The 20,607-nt window shown below is 37.3% G+C and overlaps 1 protein-coding gene across 5 annotated transcripts in view; it reads right to left on the reverse strand.

Moving 5' to 3' along the window:
* MAPK10 (mitogen-activated protein kinase 10) overlaps positions 1-20,607 on the reverse strand; it is a 341,860-nt gene that overhangs the window by 154,068 nt on the left and 167,185 nt on the right. For 3 of the 5 annotated variants that reach the window (NM_001260857.2, NM_001320562.1, XM_015138736.3), the window contains 1 exon segment: positions 13,084-13,155. In NM_001260857.2, coding sequence (NP_001247786.1) covers positions 13,084-13,149 — 66 coding nt within the window. In that variant the 5' untranslated portion in view covers positions 13,150-13,155. 5 annotated transcript variants of the gene reach the window in all.

The raw sequence follows: 20,607 nt of genomic DNA on the forward strand, positions 1-20,607 counted from the left end.
GATACACTCCAGATTAGAATTGGTTTTAGAACTAAGAATCAAAGTGGACATTCTTCTTAAGCTACTGAAAAATGCAGCCTATGGTTATCATGCATCACACCTTCAAATAATAACTGTGCAGATAAGCAAACAGTATCACTTGAAATGTATTTCCAAAGTCTCCTATCAGGATGATGACAGAATTAAAATAGTGTATTTAAGAAGTTAGTTGATTACCTAAGAACATAATTTAGACAAGAATGCAATCCAAAAGTTGATGCTTCTCTTGCAGAGCACAATTACAAATTAATCATACACTGAAAATCACAAATAGTTCTGGAATTTTTTTTAACATAACTTCTGTATTTTGAAAAATGTAACCAATAACTGCATTTACTCTGAATAATACCTCAACAATAATTAAACTCATAACATCAAATTACACTTAAATTTGGGTTAAATCAATTCAAAAAGAAGTCAAAATCTGACCTTTTTGTGCTTCAAGAAAATAAAGCGCATTTTCACAATGAACCAATACAGAAAAACTAATTATCACGGAACTGAACTTCAAATTTTCTGTTAAACTTGAGCAGCATAACTAAGGGTATTCATTAACTATAATAACTACTTAATAAATCTTCAGAAAAAAACTGCTGAGCATATAAAACAGAAACACAGCACTAAATTTACACTTTTGAAATTTGTTATAACTGTGTTCACCTGTGGATACCCAGAAAAAACTATTGTCAAGCAACATGAATCATCCATCCATAAAAACAGGTAGACTGTTACCATGACAGTATAGAAATCTCTGTGATTTATTTCAACATACAAGATATATCACATTTTTATAATAACGTTTACCTTATCTTTGTTTAATAATTTACTCACAGTCATTCAAACAAAAGCATATACATTGTGATTTTAGAAAATTAGTGCAAAATTAAATGTTACATATTAAAACAGATGTAGAAGAAAGTTACAGTCAGGTTTCCTTAAATAATACATAAGAAATAACACCCACTAAAAGGAGAAGTAAAAATTTCTCTTTCTCCATTACATGAAAAACTAAAATAGTTTTTTTAAAAAGGGATATATAGGTTCGTATCTCAAAACCACAGCCATTTATTTATGAAACACCAGTGCCTTCAACTACATCCATGGTTCAACCTGCTGTTCCCCTTAAGCCATATTTTTATCAAGTGAAGAATTTAAATTGAGATTTTTGGAAGTTCAGGCAGTCCTTCCAAAAACCTAAACCATACAAATCATGACATTTGTTTCACAGATCACCTAAAATGGTTTACAGTTTACCTGTTACATTATGCAGGTTTTTCCTTTGCCCTGCTCTGCCAAAACATCTTTTTCTTTGATAGTCTACTTCTCATGTTGTTGTAGAAGTCTTTATTCCATCTAGGATGGCCATCCAATGAAGTATAAAATTTTTAATTGGATATTTTCAGAGTCTTTGAAACAGAAACATCATAGACCCATCAAATGAAATGAGCAAAACAAGTTACTTTGAATTCAAAATGCCTTCAAATCAAGAGAGCTGTTTTTAAAAACTCATATAATTCTGGAACCAAGTTTAATGATGTTTTTTAAATGCTCTAGATGCTAGTAATCTGAACATATCATTTAAAATCAAACCACTCCATGGATACTCCAGACACTTCTTTTCATAAATTCCCTTGTTTACTAGTTCCCATGTTTAAAAACGGCTCTTAAAGGTTACTGTACCCTGTAAAACATTAGCAAATTATCCTGAAATTTCCAAAGATTGAAAAACACTGTGCCAAAAAATAATAGTAAATCAAGTGATCAGTAATTTTGCTAAAGGGTAGATATTATTACATATACACACATAGTGCTTTTATTATCCAGAGGAATAAAATATATTTTAATTAACCAATCAAGTCATCTAATAATATTTCATATTTATTTAAAAGACATTGCTCTAACTAAAAAAAAAAAAAGGCTACATGTTTAATCTTGGCTATCATATCTTACAACGTAAAATGCCAAAAAAAGTAAGAGTTGTTTTTAACTGAAGACTAATTTTGACACTAACAACTCCACATTAAGACTGCTATTTTTTTCATATCTCCAGTAGTATTCTGGACCTTAAATACCACCACCATATTTTGGAATTTGTGTAAAAACCTTTTTCCCCCTACTGGTCCATAAACATCTTAGGCTCCTTTGCATTTAATCATAGTTTTTTTGTTCTCAGTTAAATGTAGTTTAAGTGGTATTATAAAGATAAAATAAGGTAAAACCTTAATAAATTTTTCACACACAGTAAGTATTCAATAAGTAGTGAGGGGTTTTGGTTGGTTGGATGTTTGGTGACTCATTATTGCTTATCCCTGAGGTCTTGAACTATAAGGAGTAGAGTTTTTTTTTTTTTTTTTTTTTTTTTAAGTTTATGAGCCTAACCACTCCCTATCATGATTGAGAGTAAACAGCATGTTTTTTAGGGGAGTAACCACATCATGCTGTATCTCTAGTTTCTATTCCACAAATTACAAGTACATATTATAAGTACTCAGTAAGATGTCTTGCAACAAAGGCCATTTATGATAAACCCATAGCTAACATCATACTGAATAGGGAAAACCTTAAAGCTTTTCCTCTAAGAAGTGGAACAAGACAGCCCACTCTTTCCAGTATTATTCAACATAGTACTGGAAGAACTAGTCAAAGCAATTAGACATAAGAAATAAGTAAAGGGCATCCAAAGTGGAAAGGAAGAAGTCAAATCGTCCCTGTTTGCAGATGACATAATCTCATATATAGAAAAACCTAAAGACTCTACTAAAAAACCCTTAGAACTAACAAACAAATTCAGTAAAATTGCAGAATGCGAAATCAACAAACAAAAATCAGTAGCATTTCTACACACGAACAACAAACTAGCTAAAAAAGAAATCAAGAAGTTTGCTGGGTGTGATGGCTCATGCTTATAATCACAGCACTTTGGGAGGCCAAGGTGGGCACATCACGAGGTCAGGAGATTGAGAACATCTTGGCTAACATGATGAAACCCTGTCTCTACTAAAAATACAAAAAATTAGCCTGGCGTGGTGGTCAGTGCCTGTAGTCTCAGCTACTCGGGAGGCTGAGGCAGGAGAATCACTTGAACCCAGGAGGTGGAGGTTGCAGTGAGCTAAGATCACACCACTGCACTCCAGCCTGGGCAAAAGAGTGACTCCATCTCAAAAAAATGAAAAAAGAAGGAAAAGAAATCAAGAAGTCAATTCCATTTACACAATAGTACACAAGAAATAAAATACCTAGGAATAAATTTAACCAAGGAAGTAAAAGACTTATACAAGGAAAACTATAAAACACTGATTAAAGAAATTGAAATGGATACAAATGAAAAGATATCTCATGCTTATGGATCAGAAGAATTAATATTGTTAAATGACCATACTAACCAAAGCAACCTACATATCCAATGTAATGCCTACCAAAATACCAATGACATTCTTCCCAGGAAAAAAAAAAATCCAAATTTGTATGGAACCACAAAAGGCCCCAAATAGACAAAGCAATCCTGAACAAAAAGAACAAAGTTAAAGGTATTACACCACCGGACTTCAAAATATACTACAAGGCTATAGTAACCAAAACAGCATAGCACTGGCATAAAAACAGACTCATAGACCAACAGAACAGATTAGAAAACCCACAAATTAATTCACATATCTACAGCCAACTGCCTTTTGACAAAGCTACCAAGAACATACATTGGGGAAGGGAAACCCTCTTCAATATATGATGCTAAATGGTTATGCATATGAAGAAGAATGAAACTAAACCTTTATCTCTCACAATAAACAAAATACAACTCAAGACAGATTAAATACTTAAATGTAAGACCTGAAATTATAAACCTACTAGAAGAAGACATAGGGAATATGCTTTGGGACATTGTTCTGGGCAAAGATTTTATGAAAATAAGACCTCAAAAGCAGAGGCAACAAAACAAAACAAAAATGGATTGTATCAAACTATAAAGCTTTTGCACAGCAAAGGAAACAATCAACAAACTGAAAATACAACCTACAGAATGGGAGAAAATATTTTCAAACTATTCATTCCAAAGGGAATTAATATCTTAAATATACAAGGAGCTCAAATATCTCAACAACAACAACAAAATCTGGATTATAAATAGACAAATGATCTGAACAGACATGTTTCAAAAGAAGACATACAAATGGCCAACAAATATATGAAAAGATCACTCAACATCACTAATCATCAGGGAACTACAAATCAACACCACATTGATGTGTTATCCTACTCCAGTTAGAATGACTATTATAAAAAGGACAAAAAATAATAAATGTTGGTGAGAATGTGGAGAAAAGGAAGCTCTTATACACTGTTGGTGGGAATGTAAACTAGTACAACCACTATGGAGAACAGTATATAGGTTCTTCAGAAAACGTCAAAAAACTACAGGTAGAACTACCATATGATCCAGCATACACACCACTACTGGGTGCTCATAAAAAAATAAAAATAAATAAATAAATAAATAAATAATATTATATCAAAGAGACATCTGCAGCCCCATGTTTATTGCACTATTCATAATAGCCAAGACATGGAATCAACCTTAGGTGTCCAACAGCAGATGACTAGATAAAGCAAATTAGGTATATACACTCAATGGAATAAAAGAGAAATGAAATCCTGTCATTCTCAGCACCAGTTCCATTCTCAGCACCACGAATGGAACTGGAAGACATTATGTTAAGTGAAATAAGATAAGAATAGGAAGTTAAACACCACACGTTCTCATTCATATATGGAAACTAAAAAAAAGTTGATCTCATAGAGGTAAAAAGTAGACCAGAGGGTACTGGAGGCTGAGATGGGTAAGGGTTGGGAGGAAAAAAGAGATTTGTTAAAGGGTATAAAATTACAACTAGACAGGAAGAATATAATATGGTGTTCTATAGCACTGTAGGGTGACTATAGTTTACATTATAAATTTCAAATAGTTAGAAGGAGGATATTGAATGTTCCCAACACAAAGAAATGATAAATGTTTGAGATGATGGATATGCTAATTATTCCGATGTGATTACTATACACTATATATCAAAACATCACTATGTACCTCCATAAACATGTAGGATTGTTATGTGTCAATTTTTTTAAGTGAATTAAGTTAAATTTTTAAATGGGAGGGATATTAAACTAATAAACTAGAAAAATTACCAAAATCTCTTAAAAATATGTGTTGAAACAATGAATGGTAAAACCAATAATCAATCAGTCAATGAGTAGATAAGGAGCCACAAGGAGTTTTCGTGTCATAAGAAAAAGGAAGACCAATCTTAGCTCAGTCCCTTTTACTTCTAGTGACGCTTAAATTTATGATTTGTTGATTAATTAATTCATACCCTCTGTGTCACAGGCTTTCTCAAAATCAGGAAATAATTTAAAATTATTCATAACTAAATCATCGGTAAATGTTTACAGAGGACAGTAAGTTGATAAATGTTAGATAAATGTTAGGTAAACACTGATTTATGATTAGGAAAATAACGAAAACATAATTAAATCTATTAATATATAATTGTAGGATATGAGGATGTTGAAAAATTGATTTGATTTTGAAAAGCAAGCAAACACATTTCTACTTAGGAAATGGTGTTTTTCTGCTGGGTTTTCATTTTCCCTCTTTCACTGAATATTTTCTGGAGTAAGATAAACTTCTGGGCCTGGGAGTTAGGGAGAAAGATGCCCTGGTCCTGACCCTGAGATAGTACCATTGAGTGGGGAAAACAAATCTATAAACTTAGTAGTAATGCACAAAGAATGCAGTAAGTGCTGTAGACACCGGTGAGTGTGTAGGAGTTGGGAGGCCACAACACATATTATTTCTCTGTGAATATATCTCCTGGTTAAAATCCTGAATAATCTGTTCAGTACAACAAAGTTCCAAAAAGAACACTTTCATGAGTTTTTTTAAATTTATAGAGTGAAATGTAACACTTCTGTAGCTCTGTTCAATTGAGAAAAGAGAGCTAAGACTACTTACCTATTTCTCAGGAGAATCAAGAATTTTGCACTTTATATTCCCTGTAGGTTTATATTTTTGTAATTATTGAATTAATACCAGTGCAAACTAAAGATTATTCTTTTATTGTCTAACATTACAATGAAAAATTTCCCCCGAGACTATAACAAGAAACCTCTTGCCTTCAAAAGCTACTTTGCTGGGTTAAAAAAAAATAGTAAGAGTAACTTTTTTAAAAAAGTCAGTGAATCCCATATTCTTCAAATAATTCAGTTAAGAATTACGGTAAAAACTATTATAGATAATGTACATATTTTCTGCTGACAAATACTATTCAGCAATTTTATTTTCCATATTTCTCTGATTTCTTACAGACAATAGTGAAAAACTTAGAAATATGACATAATTGAAAACCCCATGGACTAAGGCTCAAGAGACTGAAATTCTGGACACAGTTAATCATTAATTAATTATTGACAAGTTTTTTAAGGTCTTTGAGTATTGTCTCTTGGGCAAAAAGTTGAGAGTAGCCTCAGCCAAGCTGGTGATAAGCTTAAACACCATAGTACATAAAGGATCTGTGAGATGCCCCAGGAAATGAGAAGCTTCCACAGAGCATAGTTTAAAGAAAACCTCTATAGATCATTCTGCCTCTAAAAATAAATACACTATTTTCTTTCAATTGCTAGAGAAGTGAATGAGGCACAGAGCTACAGGAAAAATAAAAATAAATGTTATTATCAAAGAAAATTCTACACGGGAAGTAAATAAAATGTCCAGTCACAAATGGAAATATTCTGCTTACTATGTTATTTCTAGATTTTTAAAAAATATTATATGCATGCATATTTTCTATATATTAAAAGCTCATAGTAAGCAAGAAAATCCAGAGTCATTAAGAAAGTTCCTGCTTCACTTCTTTGTATTCCTTTGCTTTAAAAGAACTTCCATTAAAAATAAACATTCTGTATCTGCACCCAGATGTAGAAAGTTGAACTGAAAAATAATTACAACCTACACAAAGACTTTCTGTATTTTAAAAAATGGCTGAAGGTTTAAGGTTATATTCATTGATATTGTTTTTGAGGTTCAGATTTAAACTGGAAATATGTAAAACATTAATTTAGTTTTTTGGTTTTGGTTGGTATGTTTTTTAAGTGTTAATGGCATGTAAATGGCTAGGATAATGAAGGCTAAGGAAATAGCTCACAGTCATACAGCTTGCAAGTGGTAAGGCCCAGATATTTAACCTAAAAATTCAGGCCTACTCATTTTCCACCACACCAGGATCACTGTTGCAACTGATTACATAAACAAAACATGTATAATTCATTTACTCATTATGCAAATGTCTGATAAGAGCCTACTGATATGGTTTGGATATTTGTCCCCTTCAAATCTCATGTTAAAATGTAATCCCCAGTGCTGGAGGTGGGGCCTGGTGGGAGGTGTTTGGGTTGTGGCTTGGTCCTGTCCTCACTATAGTGAGTTGTTGTGAGATCTGGTTGCTTAGAAGTGTGTGGAACCTTCCTCACTTTTTCTCTTGCTCCCACTCTGGCCTTGTGAGATGCCTGCTCCTCCTTTGCTTTCTACTGTAATTGTGAGCTTCCTGAGTCCCTCACCAGAAGCAGATGCCAGCACCACATTTCTTGTACTGTCTGCAGAATCACGAGTCAGTTAAACCTCTTTTCTTTATAAATTACCCAGCCTTAAGTATTTCTTTATAGCATCACAAGAACTGCCTAATACACTGACCCTATGTCAGATACTACTGTGAGTGTTGCAGTACAGCAGTGAACAGGAGACAAAATTCCAATGGTGTGATGGTAAATGTTCAACAACTGGCTGTGGAGGAGGAAAAATGGGAAGGGGACATATTTGCAGTATTTGCACATTTCTGTAACATAAATACTCCGATCATGACAGATTTTAAGTTACCAACTTGGCATCATTAAACTTTGAGTTGGAAAATTGTGCATATTCAGCTCTTGTGAGCCTCTGTGAAATGGCCCCAGCAAGACACTGAAAAAAATCTGGTTCATGTGCAAAATGCATTCCAGTGGAGAGAGGGAAGCAAAATTCCAGACCAGCAACATAAATAGAACATTAGATACTGATGTGTTACGGAGGCAGGGAAGTTGGGTATGCAGTCAGGTGGTTAGGACAATTTGAAATAGGGTTATCAGGAAGGATTTCCTTAAAAATGACATTTGAACGAAGCTGTGAAGATGGTTAAAGAGTGGTCCAAGTGGATAACAGAAGAATATTTTAGGATAGAGGTTTCTAGGGGGCTAGATAATAAAGGCTTGGGGATTTATTATAAGGATTTACTATAAGGATTTTGCTGAGTGAGATGGGAAGACATTGAAAGGTCTTTCTCTTTTGTTTTAGTTTTAGTCAAGGAGTGACACGATCTCACTTATATTTTTCAAAGACAATTCTTTCTAATGTTTAAGAGTAAACCGCTTGGGGGTGGGCAAAAGTAGAAGCTCTTACAATAATTTAAGCAAGAGATAAGGGTATCTTGGATCAGGGTGGTAGTGGAAAAATAGTGAGAATCTGTGAGATTCCAGTTAGGTTTTAATTAATTATAGAGTCAACAGAATTTGCTGATGGCTTGAATATGGAATGTGACCCAAAAGATGATTCCAAGGATTTTATTATAACTGGAAGGGTGGAGTTATCAGTTACTGAGCTAGAGTAGACAATGGGAAGAGTAATTTTAGAGGATAGATGAGATGTTGCTTTGGAATGCGTACAGTCTGATATGCCTATTTGACATCTAAGTGGAGATGTAGAACAGACAGTTGAATATGAGTCCAGTTCCAGGAAAATGTTTGGGTTGGAGATAAAACTGTGTGATATTCAAGATAATGATAATATTTAAAGCACTGGGACTCAGTGGGAGCTCCAGAGAGTGAGTGTAAATTTATTTAAAATTTAATCATCTATTTAACAAACACATGTTCCAGTACTGCTCTCAGTGCTTTGCAAGTATAAACTCATTTAATTCTCATACCAAGCCTAAAATGTAGGCATTATTATTTCCTCCTTTTATAAATAAAGAAACTGAAGCACTAGAGATCAAGTAACTTGCCCAAGGTCACAAGCAAATGGCTGGTAAGTGATAGAAATGGAATTTTTAACCAAGGCTGTTTAGCACTGGAGTTATTATTAGAGAAGTTGTCTAATGGCCTGAGGCTTCAGGAACTGCAACAATTACAGTTTAGGGAGATGAGAGAGATCAGTAAATCTCATTCATAGCAGGTAACACATTTTACTTTGTCATAGAAAATCTATGCTCAAGGAAAGTAGATACAGTAAGTATAGAGTATATGCAAAAACTATGTTTTGTTCCCCTTTATGCTTTTCTATATTTTCTATAATAAATATTAATTCTAGAATCAGGAAAAATTGCATTAAAATAAAGCAAAGGAGTTATTTTAAAAATCTTGTTTCAAAATGCATGTCAGTCTCTATTTACAACACAGCTCAAAGAGAAGGTGCAATGATAATCACTGCTGAAAAACTTAAGGGAAGCTCTCTGCTTAAGTATGAATAAGGTTAACATATAATTTATTGTCCAAACTAGAACAATTCTTAAGAGTAAAAGAGAGTACTATCAATTATATATGACAACAAGGTTAAGTTAGAACTGTTTTAAACATACTTGAAATATATGTAGGTGCCCTAGGGAGACTTCTCCTTAAAAATAGGGTTCGCATGAATACAAAGAAGTCAACTCTTATCTAGTCCATGCACACTACCAAACGTTGTTGCCACCTTCTTACTTTCCCTTCTAGGTTAAGTACACCGTTATTTGTCATTATTGTTGGTTAACATTTTTACTATTATAAGTACTGGTTAGATATAATAGGCATCACAAAACAAACTGAGTACCACCTGTATATTATTATAGTGGGTTTAGAGATACTCTATTTGAGGCCAATCAGTTGTTATGATGAGAAATACTACAGTAGTCTCCCCTTATATTCAAAGAATACATTTTAAGACCCCCTAGTGGATGCCTGAAACCACAGATAGCACTGAACCCTATACATATACACCTACGATAAAGTTTAATTTATAAGTTAGGCACAGTAAGATATTAACAACAATAAATAATAAAAAAAATAGAACAATTAAGTAAAATAAAGGTTACTTGAACAAGAGCACTGTGATACCACAACAGTCAATCTGATAACAGAGATGGCTGTTAAGTAATTCACTGGCAGGTGGCATTATATAGACATGCTGCACAACCTAAGTGGGATGGAGCAAGATGGCACAAGATTTCTTCACACTACTCAGAACAGCATGCAATCTAAAACTCATGAGTTCTTATTTCTGGAATTTTCAATTTAATATTTTGAGGACCACAGTTAACAGTGGGTGACTGAAACTGTGGAAATCGAAACCACAGATAAGGGGGGACAACTGTACAGAATGAAGTCATTTTTATGGTTAAAGTCCCATTTTAAGGATTTGAAAAGAAATATTAAAATCTTGAAGTATAAATATAATCAAAGAATAAATCACTTTACAATAAAACTTGAAAAAAATACCTTTATTCCCATTCTAACTTAAATGAATTAGAAACAACACACCTATTCACTTCCATTTCCTAAACTACTTTTTTTTTTTAATTATACTTTAAGTTCTGGGATACATGCGTAGAACATGCGGGTTGTTACATAGGTATACACGTGCCATGGTGGTTTGCTGCACTTATCAACCCGTCATCTACATTAAGTGTTTCTCCTAATTCTATCCCTCCCTTAGCCCCCCACCTGCCAACATGCCCTGGTGTGTGATGTTCCCCTCCCTGTGTTCATGTGTTCTCAGTGTTCAATTCCCACATGTGAGTGAGAACATGGGGTGTTTGGTTTTCTGTTCCCGTGTTAGTTTGCTGAGAACGATGGTTTCCAACTTCATCCACGTCGCTGCAAAGGACATGAACTCATCTTTTTTATGGCTGCATAGTATTCCATAGTGTGTATGTGCCACATTTTCTTTATACAGTCTATTACTGATGGGCATTTGGTTTGGTTGCAAGTCTTTGCTATTGTGAAAAGTGCTGCTATAAACATACCTGTGCATAGGTCTTTATAATGGAATGATTTATAACCCTTTGGATATATACCCAGTAATGGGATTTCTGGGTCAAATGGTGTTTCTGGTCCTAAATGACTACTGGGCAAATTAAGGCAGAAATAAATAAGTTATTTGAAATCAAGGAGAACAAAGACACAATATACCAGAATCTCTGGGAGACAGCTAAAGCCATGGTTAAAGGGAAATTTATAGCACTAAATGCCCTCAGGAGAAAGTGAAGAAGATCTAAAATCGACACCCTAACATCATAATTAAAATAACTAGAGAAGCAAGAGTAAACAAATTCAAAAGATAGCAGAGGACAATAACTAACTAAGGTCAGAGCAAAACTGAAGGATAGATACACAAAAAACCCTTCAAAAAATCAATTAATCCAGGAGCTGGTTTTTTGAAAAGGTTAACAAAATAGAACAAAATTTTTCCCTTGCTGGTGAGGAGTTGTGATCCTTTGGAGCAGAAGAGGCATTCTGGTTTTTGGAGTTTTCAGCCTTTTTGTGCTGGTTTTTCCTCATCTTCGTGGATTTATCCACCTTTGGTCTTTGATGCTGGTTACCTTCAGATGGGATTTTTCTGTGAATGTCCTTTTTGCTGATGTTGATGCTATTCCTTTCTGTTTGTTACTTTTCTATCTAACAGGCCCCTCTGCTGGAGTTTGCTGGAGGTCCAGTCCAGATCCTGTTTGCCTGAGTATTACCAGGAGAGTGCAGAACAGCAAAGATTGTGCCTGTTCCTTCCTCTGGAAGGTTTTTTCAGAGGGGCACCCGCCAGATGCCAGCCAGAGCTCTCCTGTATGAGGCGTCTGTCCACCCGTGCTGGGAGGTGTGGGGTTAGGGACCCACTTGAGGAGATAGTCTGTCCCTTAGCAGAGCTTGATTGCTGTGCTGGGAGATCTGCTGCGCTCCTCAGAGCCGGCAGGCAGGGATGTTTAAGTCTGCAGAAGCTGTGCCCACAGCTACCCCTTCACCAGGTACTCCATCCCAGGAAGATGGGAGTTTCATCTATAAGTCCCTGACTGAGGCTGCTGCCTTTTGTTCAGAGATGCCCTGCCCAGAGAGGCGGAATCTAGAGACAGTCTGGCTACAGCGGCTTTGCTGAGCTGCAGTGGCCTCCGCCCGGTTCAAACTTTCTGGCGGTTTTGTTTACACTGTGAGGGGAAAACCACCTACTCAAGCCTCAGTAATGGTAGACGCCCCTCCCCCCACCAAGCCTGAGCATCCCCGGTAGACTTCAGACTGCTGTGCTGTCAGTGAGAATTTTCAAGCCAGTGGATCTTAGCTTGCTGGGCTCCATGGGAGTGGGATCCGCTGAGCTAGACCACTTGGCCCCCTGGCTTCAGCCCCCTTTCCAGGGGAGTAAATGGTTCTGTCTCACTGGTGTTCCAGGCACCAGTAGGGTATGAAAAAAATATCTTGTAGCTAGCTTGGTGTCTGCCCAAATGGCTGCCCCGTTTTGTGCTTGAAACCCAGGACCCCTGTGGTGTAGACACCTGAGGGAATCTGCAGATTGCGAAGACCATGGAAAAAGCATAGCATCTGGGTCAGAGTGCACCCCTCCTCATGGCACAGTCCTTCATGGCTTCCCTTGACTAGGGGAGGGAGTTCCCTGACCCCTTGCGCTTCCTGGGTGAGGTGACGCCCCACCCTGCTTCAGCTCGCCCTCTGTGGGCTGCACCCACTGTGTAACCAGTCCCAGCGAGATTACAGAAGTTGTCTAATGGTACCTCAGGTGGAAATGCAAAAATCATTCATCTTCTGCATTGATCTCGCTGGGAGCTGCAGACTGGAGCTGTTTCTATTTGGCCATCTTGCCAGCTCCCAATCCTAAACTACATTTAATATGATATAAATACTGACTTTGGTGTGGAATGTATGCACATGGTATGTCAAAGTGGAAATACAAGGGAATATATACTGTACCTTGTTTTACCTGTAAGGAACACACACCTGACAAAAGGCAATTTTCACATCCAATGTTGGTTCACTGCAGTAGTATAAGAAATGGAGGCTCATAAATACCTAGAGGAAAAAGAAATAGAACATAAATTTTTAAATCATTTATTTTTCATTACATAACAATATAGATTTTGGCATAATTTGAGCTATATGCAAAGTATCATGCACAACATATCTCCAACATAATCCTTATCTTGACCCATACTATACCTTTCACAAACTGTATTTAATAATGAAATAAGGTTAAAAGGTCTTATCTTTTATAATGATCAATTCCATCACACTCATAAAGATTAGATAAGAAAGGGGACATACCTAAAAATTTAAAGGGAAATACATCCTGTTATAAAGCATTTTCAGTTCTTAACATTTAATTAACAAAAAAAAAAAACCTCTCAAACATATGCTGAACAGGATATATGTACTTACTGTAGAATAAAAGCACTATTAAATAAAATATAATTTATAATAGAATTCTATATAGGACTTGGAGTAATTACATTAGAGCTTAAAGTACCAGTATAGATAAATTTTTCTTTTTTTTTTTTATTATTATACTTTAAGTTACAGGGTACATGTGCACAATGTGTAGCTTTGTTACATATGTATACTTGTGCCATACTGGTGTGCTGCACCTATCAACTCGTCAGCACCCATCAACTCATCATTTACATCAGGTATAACTCACAATGCCATCCCTCCCCCCATCCCCTCCCCGTAATAGGCACCAGAGTGTGATGTTCCCCTTCCCGAGTCCAAGTGATCTCGTTGTTCAGTTCCCACATATGAGTGAGAACATGCAGTGTTTGGTTTTCTGTTGTTGTGATAGTTTGCTGAGAATGATGGTTTCCAGCTGCTTCCATGTCCCTACAAAGGACACGAACTCATCCTTTTTTATGGCTGCATAGTATTCCATGGTGTATATGTGCCACATTTTCTTAATCCAGTCTGTCACTGATGGACATTTGGGTTGATTCCAAGTCTTTGCAATTGTGAATAGTGTCGCAGTGAACATACGTGTGCATGTGTCTTTATAACAGCATGATCTATAATCCTTTGGGTATATACCCAGTAATGGGATGGCTGGGTCATATGGTACTTCTAGTTCTAGATCCTTGAGGAATCGCCATACTGTTTTCCATAATGGTTGAACTAGTTTACAATCCCACCAACAGTGTAAAAGTGTTCCTATTTCTCCACATCCTCTCCAGCACCTGTTGTTTCCTGACTTTTGAATGATTGCCATTCTAACTGGTGTGAGATGGTATCTCATTGTGGTTTTGATTTGCATTTCTCTGATGGCCAGTGATGATGAGCATTTTTTAATGTGTCTGTTGGTTGTATGCCTGTCTTCTTTTGAGAAATGTCTGTTCATATCCTTTGCCCACTTTTTGATGGGGTTGTTTGTTTTTTCTTGTAAATTTTTTTGAGTTCTTTGTAGGTTCTGGATATTAGTCCTTTGTCAGATGAGTAGATTGCAAAAATGTTCTCCCATTCTGTAGGTTGCCTGTTCACTCTGATGGTAGTTTCTTTTGCTGTGCAGAAGCTCTTTAGTTTAATTAGATCCCATTTGTCAATTTTGGCTTTTGTTGCCATTGCTTTTGGTGTTTTAGACATGAAGTCCTTGCCCATGCCTATGTCCTGAATGGTATTACCTAGGTTTTCTTCTAGGGTTTTTATGGTATTAGGTCTAACATTTAAGTCTCTAATCCATCTTGAATTAATTTTTGTATAAGGAGTAAGGAAAGGATCCAGTTTCAACTTTCTACTTATGGCTAGCCAATTTTCCTAGCACCATTTATTAAATAGGGAATCCTTTCCCCATTTCTTGTTTTTCTCAGGTTTGTCAAAGATCAGATGGCTGTAGATGTGTGGTATTGGTTCTGAGGACTCTGTTCTGTTCCATTGGTCTATATCTCTGTTTTAGTACCAGTACCGTGTGGTTTTGGTTACTGTAGCCTTGTAGTATAGTTTGAAGTCGGGTAGCGTGATGCCTCCAGCTTTGTTCTTTTGACTTAGGATTGTCTTGGAGATGCGGGCTCTTTTTTGGTTCCATATGAACTTTAAAGCAGTTTTTTCCAATTCTGTGAAGAAACTCATTGGTAGCTTGATGGTGATGGCATTGAATCTATAAATTACCTTGGGCTGTATGGCCATTTCCACGATATTGATTATTCCTATCCATGAGCATGGTATGTTCTTCCATTTGCTTGTGTCCTCTTTTATTTCACTGAGCGGTGGTTTGTAGTTTTCCTTGAAGAGGTCCTTTACATCCCTTGTAAGTTGGATTCCTAGGTATTTTATTCTCTTTGAAGCAATTGTGAATGGAAGTTCATTCATGACTTGGCTCTCTGTTTGTCTGTTACTGGTGTATAAGAATGCTTGTGATTTTTCCACATTAATTTTGTATCCTGAGACTTTTCTGAAGTTGCTTATCAGTTTAAGGAGATTTTGGGCTGAGATGATGGGGTTTTCTAAATATACAATCATGTCATCTGCAAATAGGGACAATTTGACTTTTTCTTTTCCTAACTGAATACCCTTTATTTCTTTCTCTTGCCTGATTGCCCTAGCCAGAACTTCTAACACTATGTTGAATAGGAGTGGAGAGAGAGGGCATCCCTGTCTTGTGCCAGTTTTCAAAGTTTTTGCCCATTCAGTATGAAATTCGTTGTAGGTTTGTCAAAAATAGGTCTTATTGTTTTGAGATACGTTCCATCAATACCTAGTTTATTGAGAGTTTTTAGCATGAAGGGCTGTTGAATTTTGTCAAAGGCCTTTCTGCATCTATTGAGATAATCATGTGGTTTTTGTCTTTGGTACTGTTTATATGCTGGATTACATTTATTGATTTGCATATTTTGAACCAGCCTTGCATCCCAGGGATGAAGCCCACTTGATCATGGTGGGTAAGCTTTTTGATGTGCTGCTGCATTCGGTTTGCCAGTATTTATTAAGGATTTTTGCATTGATGTTCATCAGGGATATTGGTCTAAAATTCTCTTTTTTTGTTGTGTCTCTGCCAGGCTTTGGTATCAGGATGATGTTGGCCTCATAAAATGAGTGATGGAGTATTCCCTCTTTTTCTATTGATTGGAATCGTTTCAGAAGGAATGATATCAACCCCTCCTTTTACCTCTGGTAGAATTCAGCTGTGAATCCGTCTGGTCCTGGACTTTTTTTGGTTGGTAGGCTATTAATAATTGCCTCAATTTCAGAGCCTGCTATTGGTCTATTCAGGGATTCAACTTCTTCCTAGTTTAGTCTTGGGAGTGTGTAAGTGTCCAGGAAATTATCCATTTCTTCTAGGTTTTCTAGTTTATTTGCATAGAAGGGTTTATAGTATTCTCTGTGGTAGTTTGTATTTCTGTGGAGTTGGTGGTGATATCCCCTTTATCATTTTTTATTGAATCTATTTGATTCTTCTCTCTTTTCTTCCTTATTAGTCTTGCTAGCAGTCTATCAATTTTGGTGATCTTTTCAAAAAAACCAGCTCCTGGATTGATTGATGTTTTGGAGGGCTTTTCGTGTCTCTATCTCCTTCAGTTCTGCTCTGATCTTAGTTATTTCTTGCCTTCTGCTAGCTTTCGAATGTGTTTGCTCTTGCTTCTCTAGTTCTTTTAATTGTGATGTTAGAGTGTCAATTTTAGATCTTTCCAGCTTTCTCTTGTGGGCATTTAGTGCTATAAATTTCCCTCTACACACTGCTTTAAATGTGTCCCAGAGATTCTGGCATGTTGTATCTTTGTTCTCATTAGTTTCAAAGAACATCTTTATTTCTGCCTTCATTTCGTTATGTACCCAGTAGTCATTCAGGAGCAGGTTGTTCAGTTTCCATGTAGTTGAGCAGTTTTGATTGAGTTTCTTAGTCTTGAGTTCTAGTTTGATTGCACTGTGGTCTGAGAGACAGTTTGTTATAATTTCTGTTCTTGTACATTTGCTGAGGAATGCTTTACTTCCAACTATGTGGTCAATTTTCGAATAAACGTGATGTGGTGCTGAGAAGAATGTATATTCTGTTGATTTGGGGTCGAGAGTTCTGTAGATGTCTATTAGGTCTGCTTGGTGCAGAGTTGAGTTCAATTCCTGGATATCCTTGTTAACTTTCTGTCTCGTTGATCTGTCTAATGTTGACAGTGGGGTGTTGAAGTCTCCCATTATTATTGTATGGGAGTCTAAGTCTCTTTGTAAGTCTCTAAGGACTTGCTGTATGTATCTGGGTGCTCCTGTATTGGGCGCATATATATTTAGGATAGTTAGCTCTTCCTGTTGAATTGATCCCTTGACCATTATGTAATGGCCTTCTTTGTTTCTTTTGATCTTTGATGGTTTAAAGTCTGTTTTATCAGAGATGAGGATTGCAATTCCTGCTTTTTTTGTTCTCCATTTGCTTGGTAGATCTTCCTCCATCCCTTTATTTTGAGCCTGTGTGTGTCTCTGCATGTGAGATGGGTCTCCTGAATACAGCACACTGATGGGTCTTGACTCTTTATCCAGTTTGTCAGTCTGTGTCTTTTAATTGGGCCATTTAGTCCATTTACATTTAAGGTTAATATTGCTATGTGTGAACTTGATCCTGTCATTATGATATTAGCAGGATTATTTTGCTCGTTAGTTGATGCAGTTTCTTCCTAGCATCGATGGTCTTTACATTTTGGCATGTTTTTGCAATGGCTGGTACTGGTTCTTCCTTTCCATGTTCAGGATCTCTTGTATGGCAGGCTTGGTGGTGACAAAATCTCTAAGCATTTGCTTTTCTGTAAAGGATTTTATTTCTCCTTCACTTATGAAACTTAGTTTGGCTGGATATGAAATTCTGGGTTGAAAATTCTTTTCTTTAAGAATGTTGAATATTGGCCCCTACTCTCTTCTGGCTTGTAGAGTTTCTGCCGAGAGATCTGCTGTTAGTCTGATGGGCTTCCCTTTGTGTGTTACACGACCTTTCTCTCTGGCTACCCTTAACAGTTTTTCCTTCATTTCAACTTTGGTGAATCTGACAATTATGTGCCTTGGAGTTGCTCTTCTCGAGGAGTATCTTTGTGGCATTCTCTGATTATTCTAGTTATCCATTCTTCCATTCTTTTTTCAAGATTTTTAGCTTCTTTGCACTGGGTACGTAATTCCTCCTTTAGCTCTGAGAAGTTTGATGGACTGAAGCCTTCTTCTCTCATCTCGTCAAAGTCATTCTCTGTCCAGCTTTGATCTGTTGCTGGCGATGAGCTGCATTCCTTTGGAGGGGGAGATGCACTCTGATTTTTTGAATTTCCAGCTTTTCTGCCCTGCTTTTTCCCCATCTTTGTGGTTTTATCTGCCTTTGGTCTTTGATAACGGTGACATACTCATGGTGTTTTGGTGTGGGTGTCCTTTCTGTTTGTTAGTTTTCTGTCTAACAGTCAGGACCCTCAGCTGTAGGTCTGTTGGAGATTGCTTGAGGTCCACTCCAGACCCTGTTTGCCTGGGTACCAGCAGCGGAGGCTGCAGAAGATAGAATATTGCTGAACAGCAAGTGTTGCTGTCTGATTCTTGCTCTTGAAGCTTCGTCTCAGGGGTGTACCCTGCCATGTGAGGTGTGAGGTGTCGGTCTGCACCTAATGGGGAATGTCTCCCAGTTAGGCTACTCAGTGGTCACAGACCAACTTGAGCAGGCAGTGTGTCTGTTCTCAGATCTCAGCCTCCGTGTTGGGAGATCCACTGGTCTCTTCAAAGCTGTCAGACAGGGTCGTTTGCATCTGCAGAGGTTTCTGCTGCTTTTTGTTTAGCTGTGCCCTGTCCCCAGAGGTGGAGTCTACAGAGACAGGCAGGCCCCCTTGAGCTGCTGTGGGCTCCACCCAGTTTAAGCTTCCCAGCGGCTTTGTTTACCTACTTAAGCCTCAGCAATAGCGGGAGCCCCTCCCCCAGCCTTGCTGCTGCCTTGCAGTTAGATCTCAGACTGCTGTGCTAGCAATAAGGGAGGCTCCATGGGTATGGGACCCTTCTGGCCAGGTGTGGGATATAATCTCCTACTGTGCCATTTGCTAAGACCCTTGGTAAAGCGCAGTATTGGGGTGGGAGTTACCCGATTTTCCAGGTGTTGTGTGTCTCAGTTCCCCTGGCTAGGAAAAGGGATTCCCTTCCCCCTTGTGCTTCCCAGGTGAGGCAATGCCTCTCCCTGCTTCAGCTCTCGCTGGTCAAGCTGCACCAGCTGACCAGCAGTGAAAGTCCGGCACTCCCTAGTGAAATTAACCTGGTGCCTCAGTTGAAAATGCAGAAATCACCCATCTTCTATGTCACTCGTGCTGGGAGCTGGAGACTGGTGCTGTTCCTATTTGGCCTTCTTGCTCCACCCCGATGGAACCAAAAAAGAGCCCGCATTGCCAAGACAATCACAAGTCAAAAGAACAAAGCTGGAGGCATCACGCTACCCGACTTCAAACTATACTACAAGGCTACAGTAACCAAAACCACACGGTACTGGTACTAAAACAGAGATATAGACCAATGGAACAGAACAGAGTCCTCAGAACCAATACCACACATCTACAGCCATCTGATCTTTGACAAACCTGAGAAAAACAAGAAATGGGGAAAGGATTCCCTATTTAATAAATGGTGCTAGGAAAATTGGCTAGCCATAAGTAGAAAGTTGAAACTGGATCCTTTCCTTACTCCTTATACAAAAATTAATTCAAGATGGATTAGAGACTTAAATGTTAGACGTAAAACTATAAAAACCCTAGAAGAAAACCTAGGCAATACCATTCAGGACATAGGCATGGGCAAGGACTTCATGTCTAAAACACCAAAAGCAATGGCAACAAAAGCCAAAATTGACAAATGGGATCTAATTAAACTAAAGAGCTTCTGCACAGCAAAAGAAACTACCATCAGAGTGAACAGGCAACCTGCAGAATGGGAGAACATTTTTGCAATCTACTCATCTGACAAAGGACTAATATCCAGAACCTACAAAGAACTCAAAAAAATTTACAAGAAAAAAACAAACAACCCCATCAAAAAGTGGGCAAAGGATATGAACAGACATTTCTCAAAAGAAGACAGGCATACAACCAACAGACACATGAAAAAATGCTCATCATCACTGGCCATCAGAGAAATGCAAATCAAAACCACAATGAGATACCATCTCACACCAGTTAGAATGGCAATCATTCAAAAGTCAGGAAACAACAGGTGCTGGAGAGGATGTGGAGAAATAGGAACACTTTTACACTGTTGGTGGGATTGTAAACTAGTTCAACCATTATGGAAAACAGTATGGCGATTCCTCAAGGATCTAGAACTAGAAGTACCATATGACCCAGCCATCCCATTACTGGGTATATACCCAAAGGATTGTAGATCATGCTGCTATAAAGACACATGCACACGTATGTTCATTGCAACACTATTCACAATTGCAAAGACTTGGAATCAACCCAAATGTCCATCAGTGACAGACTGGATTAAGAAAATGTGGCACATATACACCATGGAATACTATGCAGCCATAAAAAAGGATGAGTTCGTGTCCTTTGT

This window comes from Macaca mulatta, chromosome 5 (genome assembly GCF_049350105.2).
Source record: "Macaca mulatta isolate MMU2019108-1 chromosome 5, T2T-MMU8v2.0, whole genome shotgun sequence".
Classification (NCBI taxonomy): domain Eukaryota; kingdom Metazoa; phylum Chordata; class Mammalia; order Primates; family Cercopithecidae; genus Macaca; species Macaca mulatta.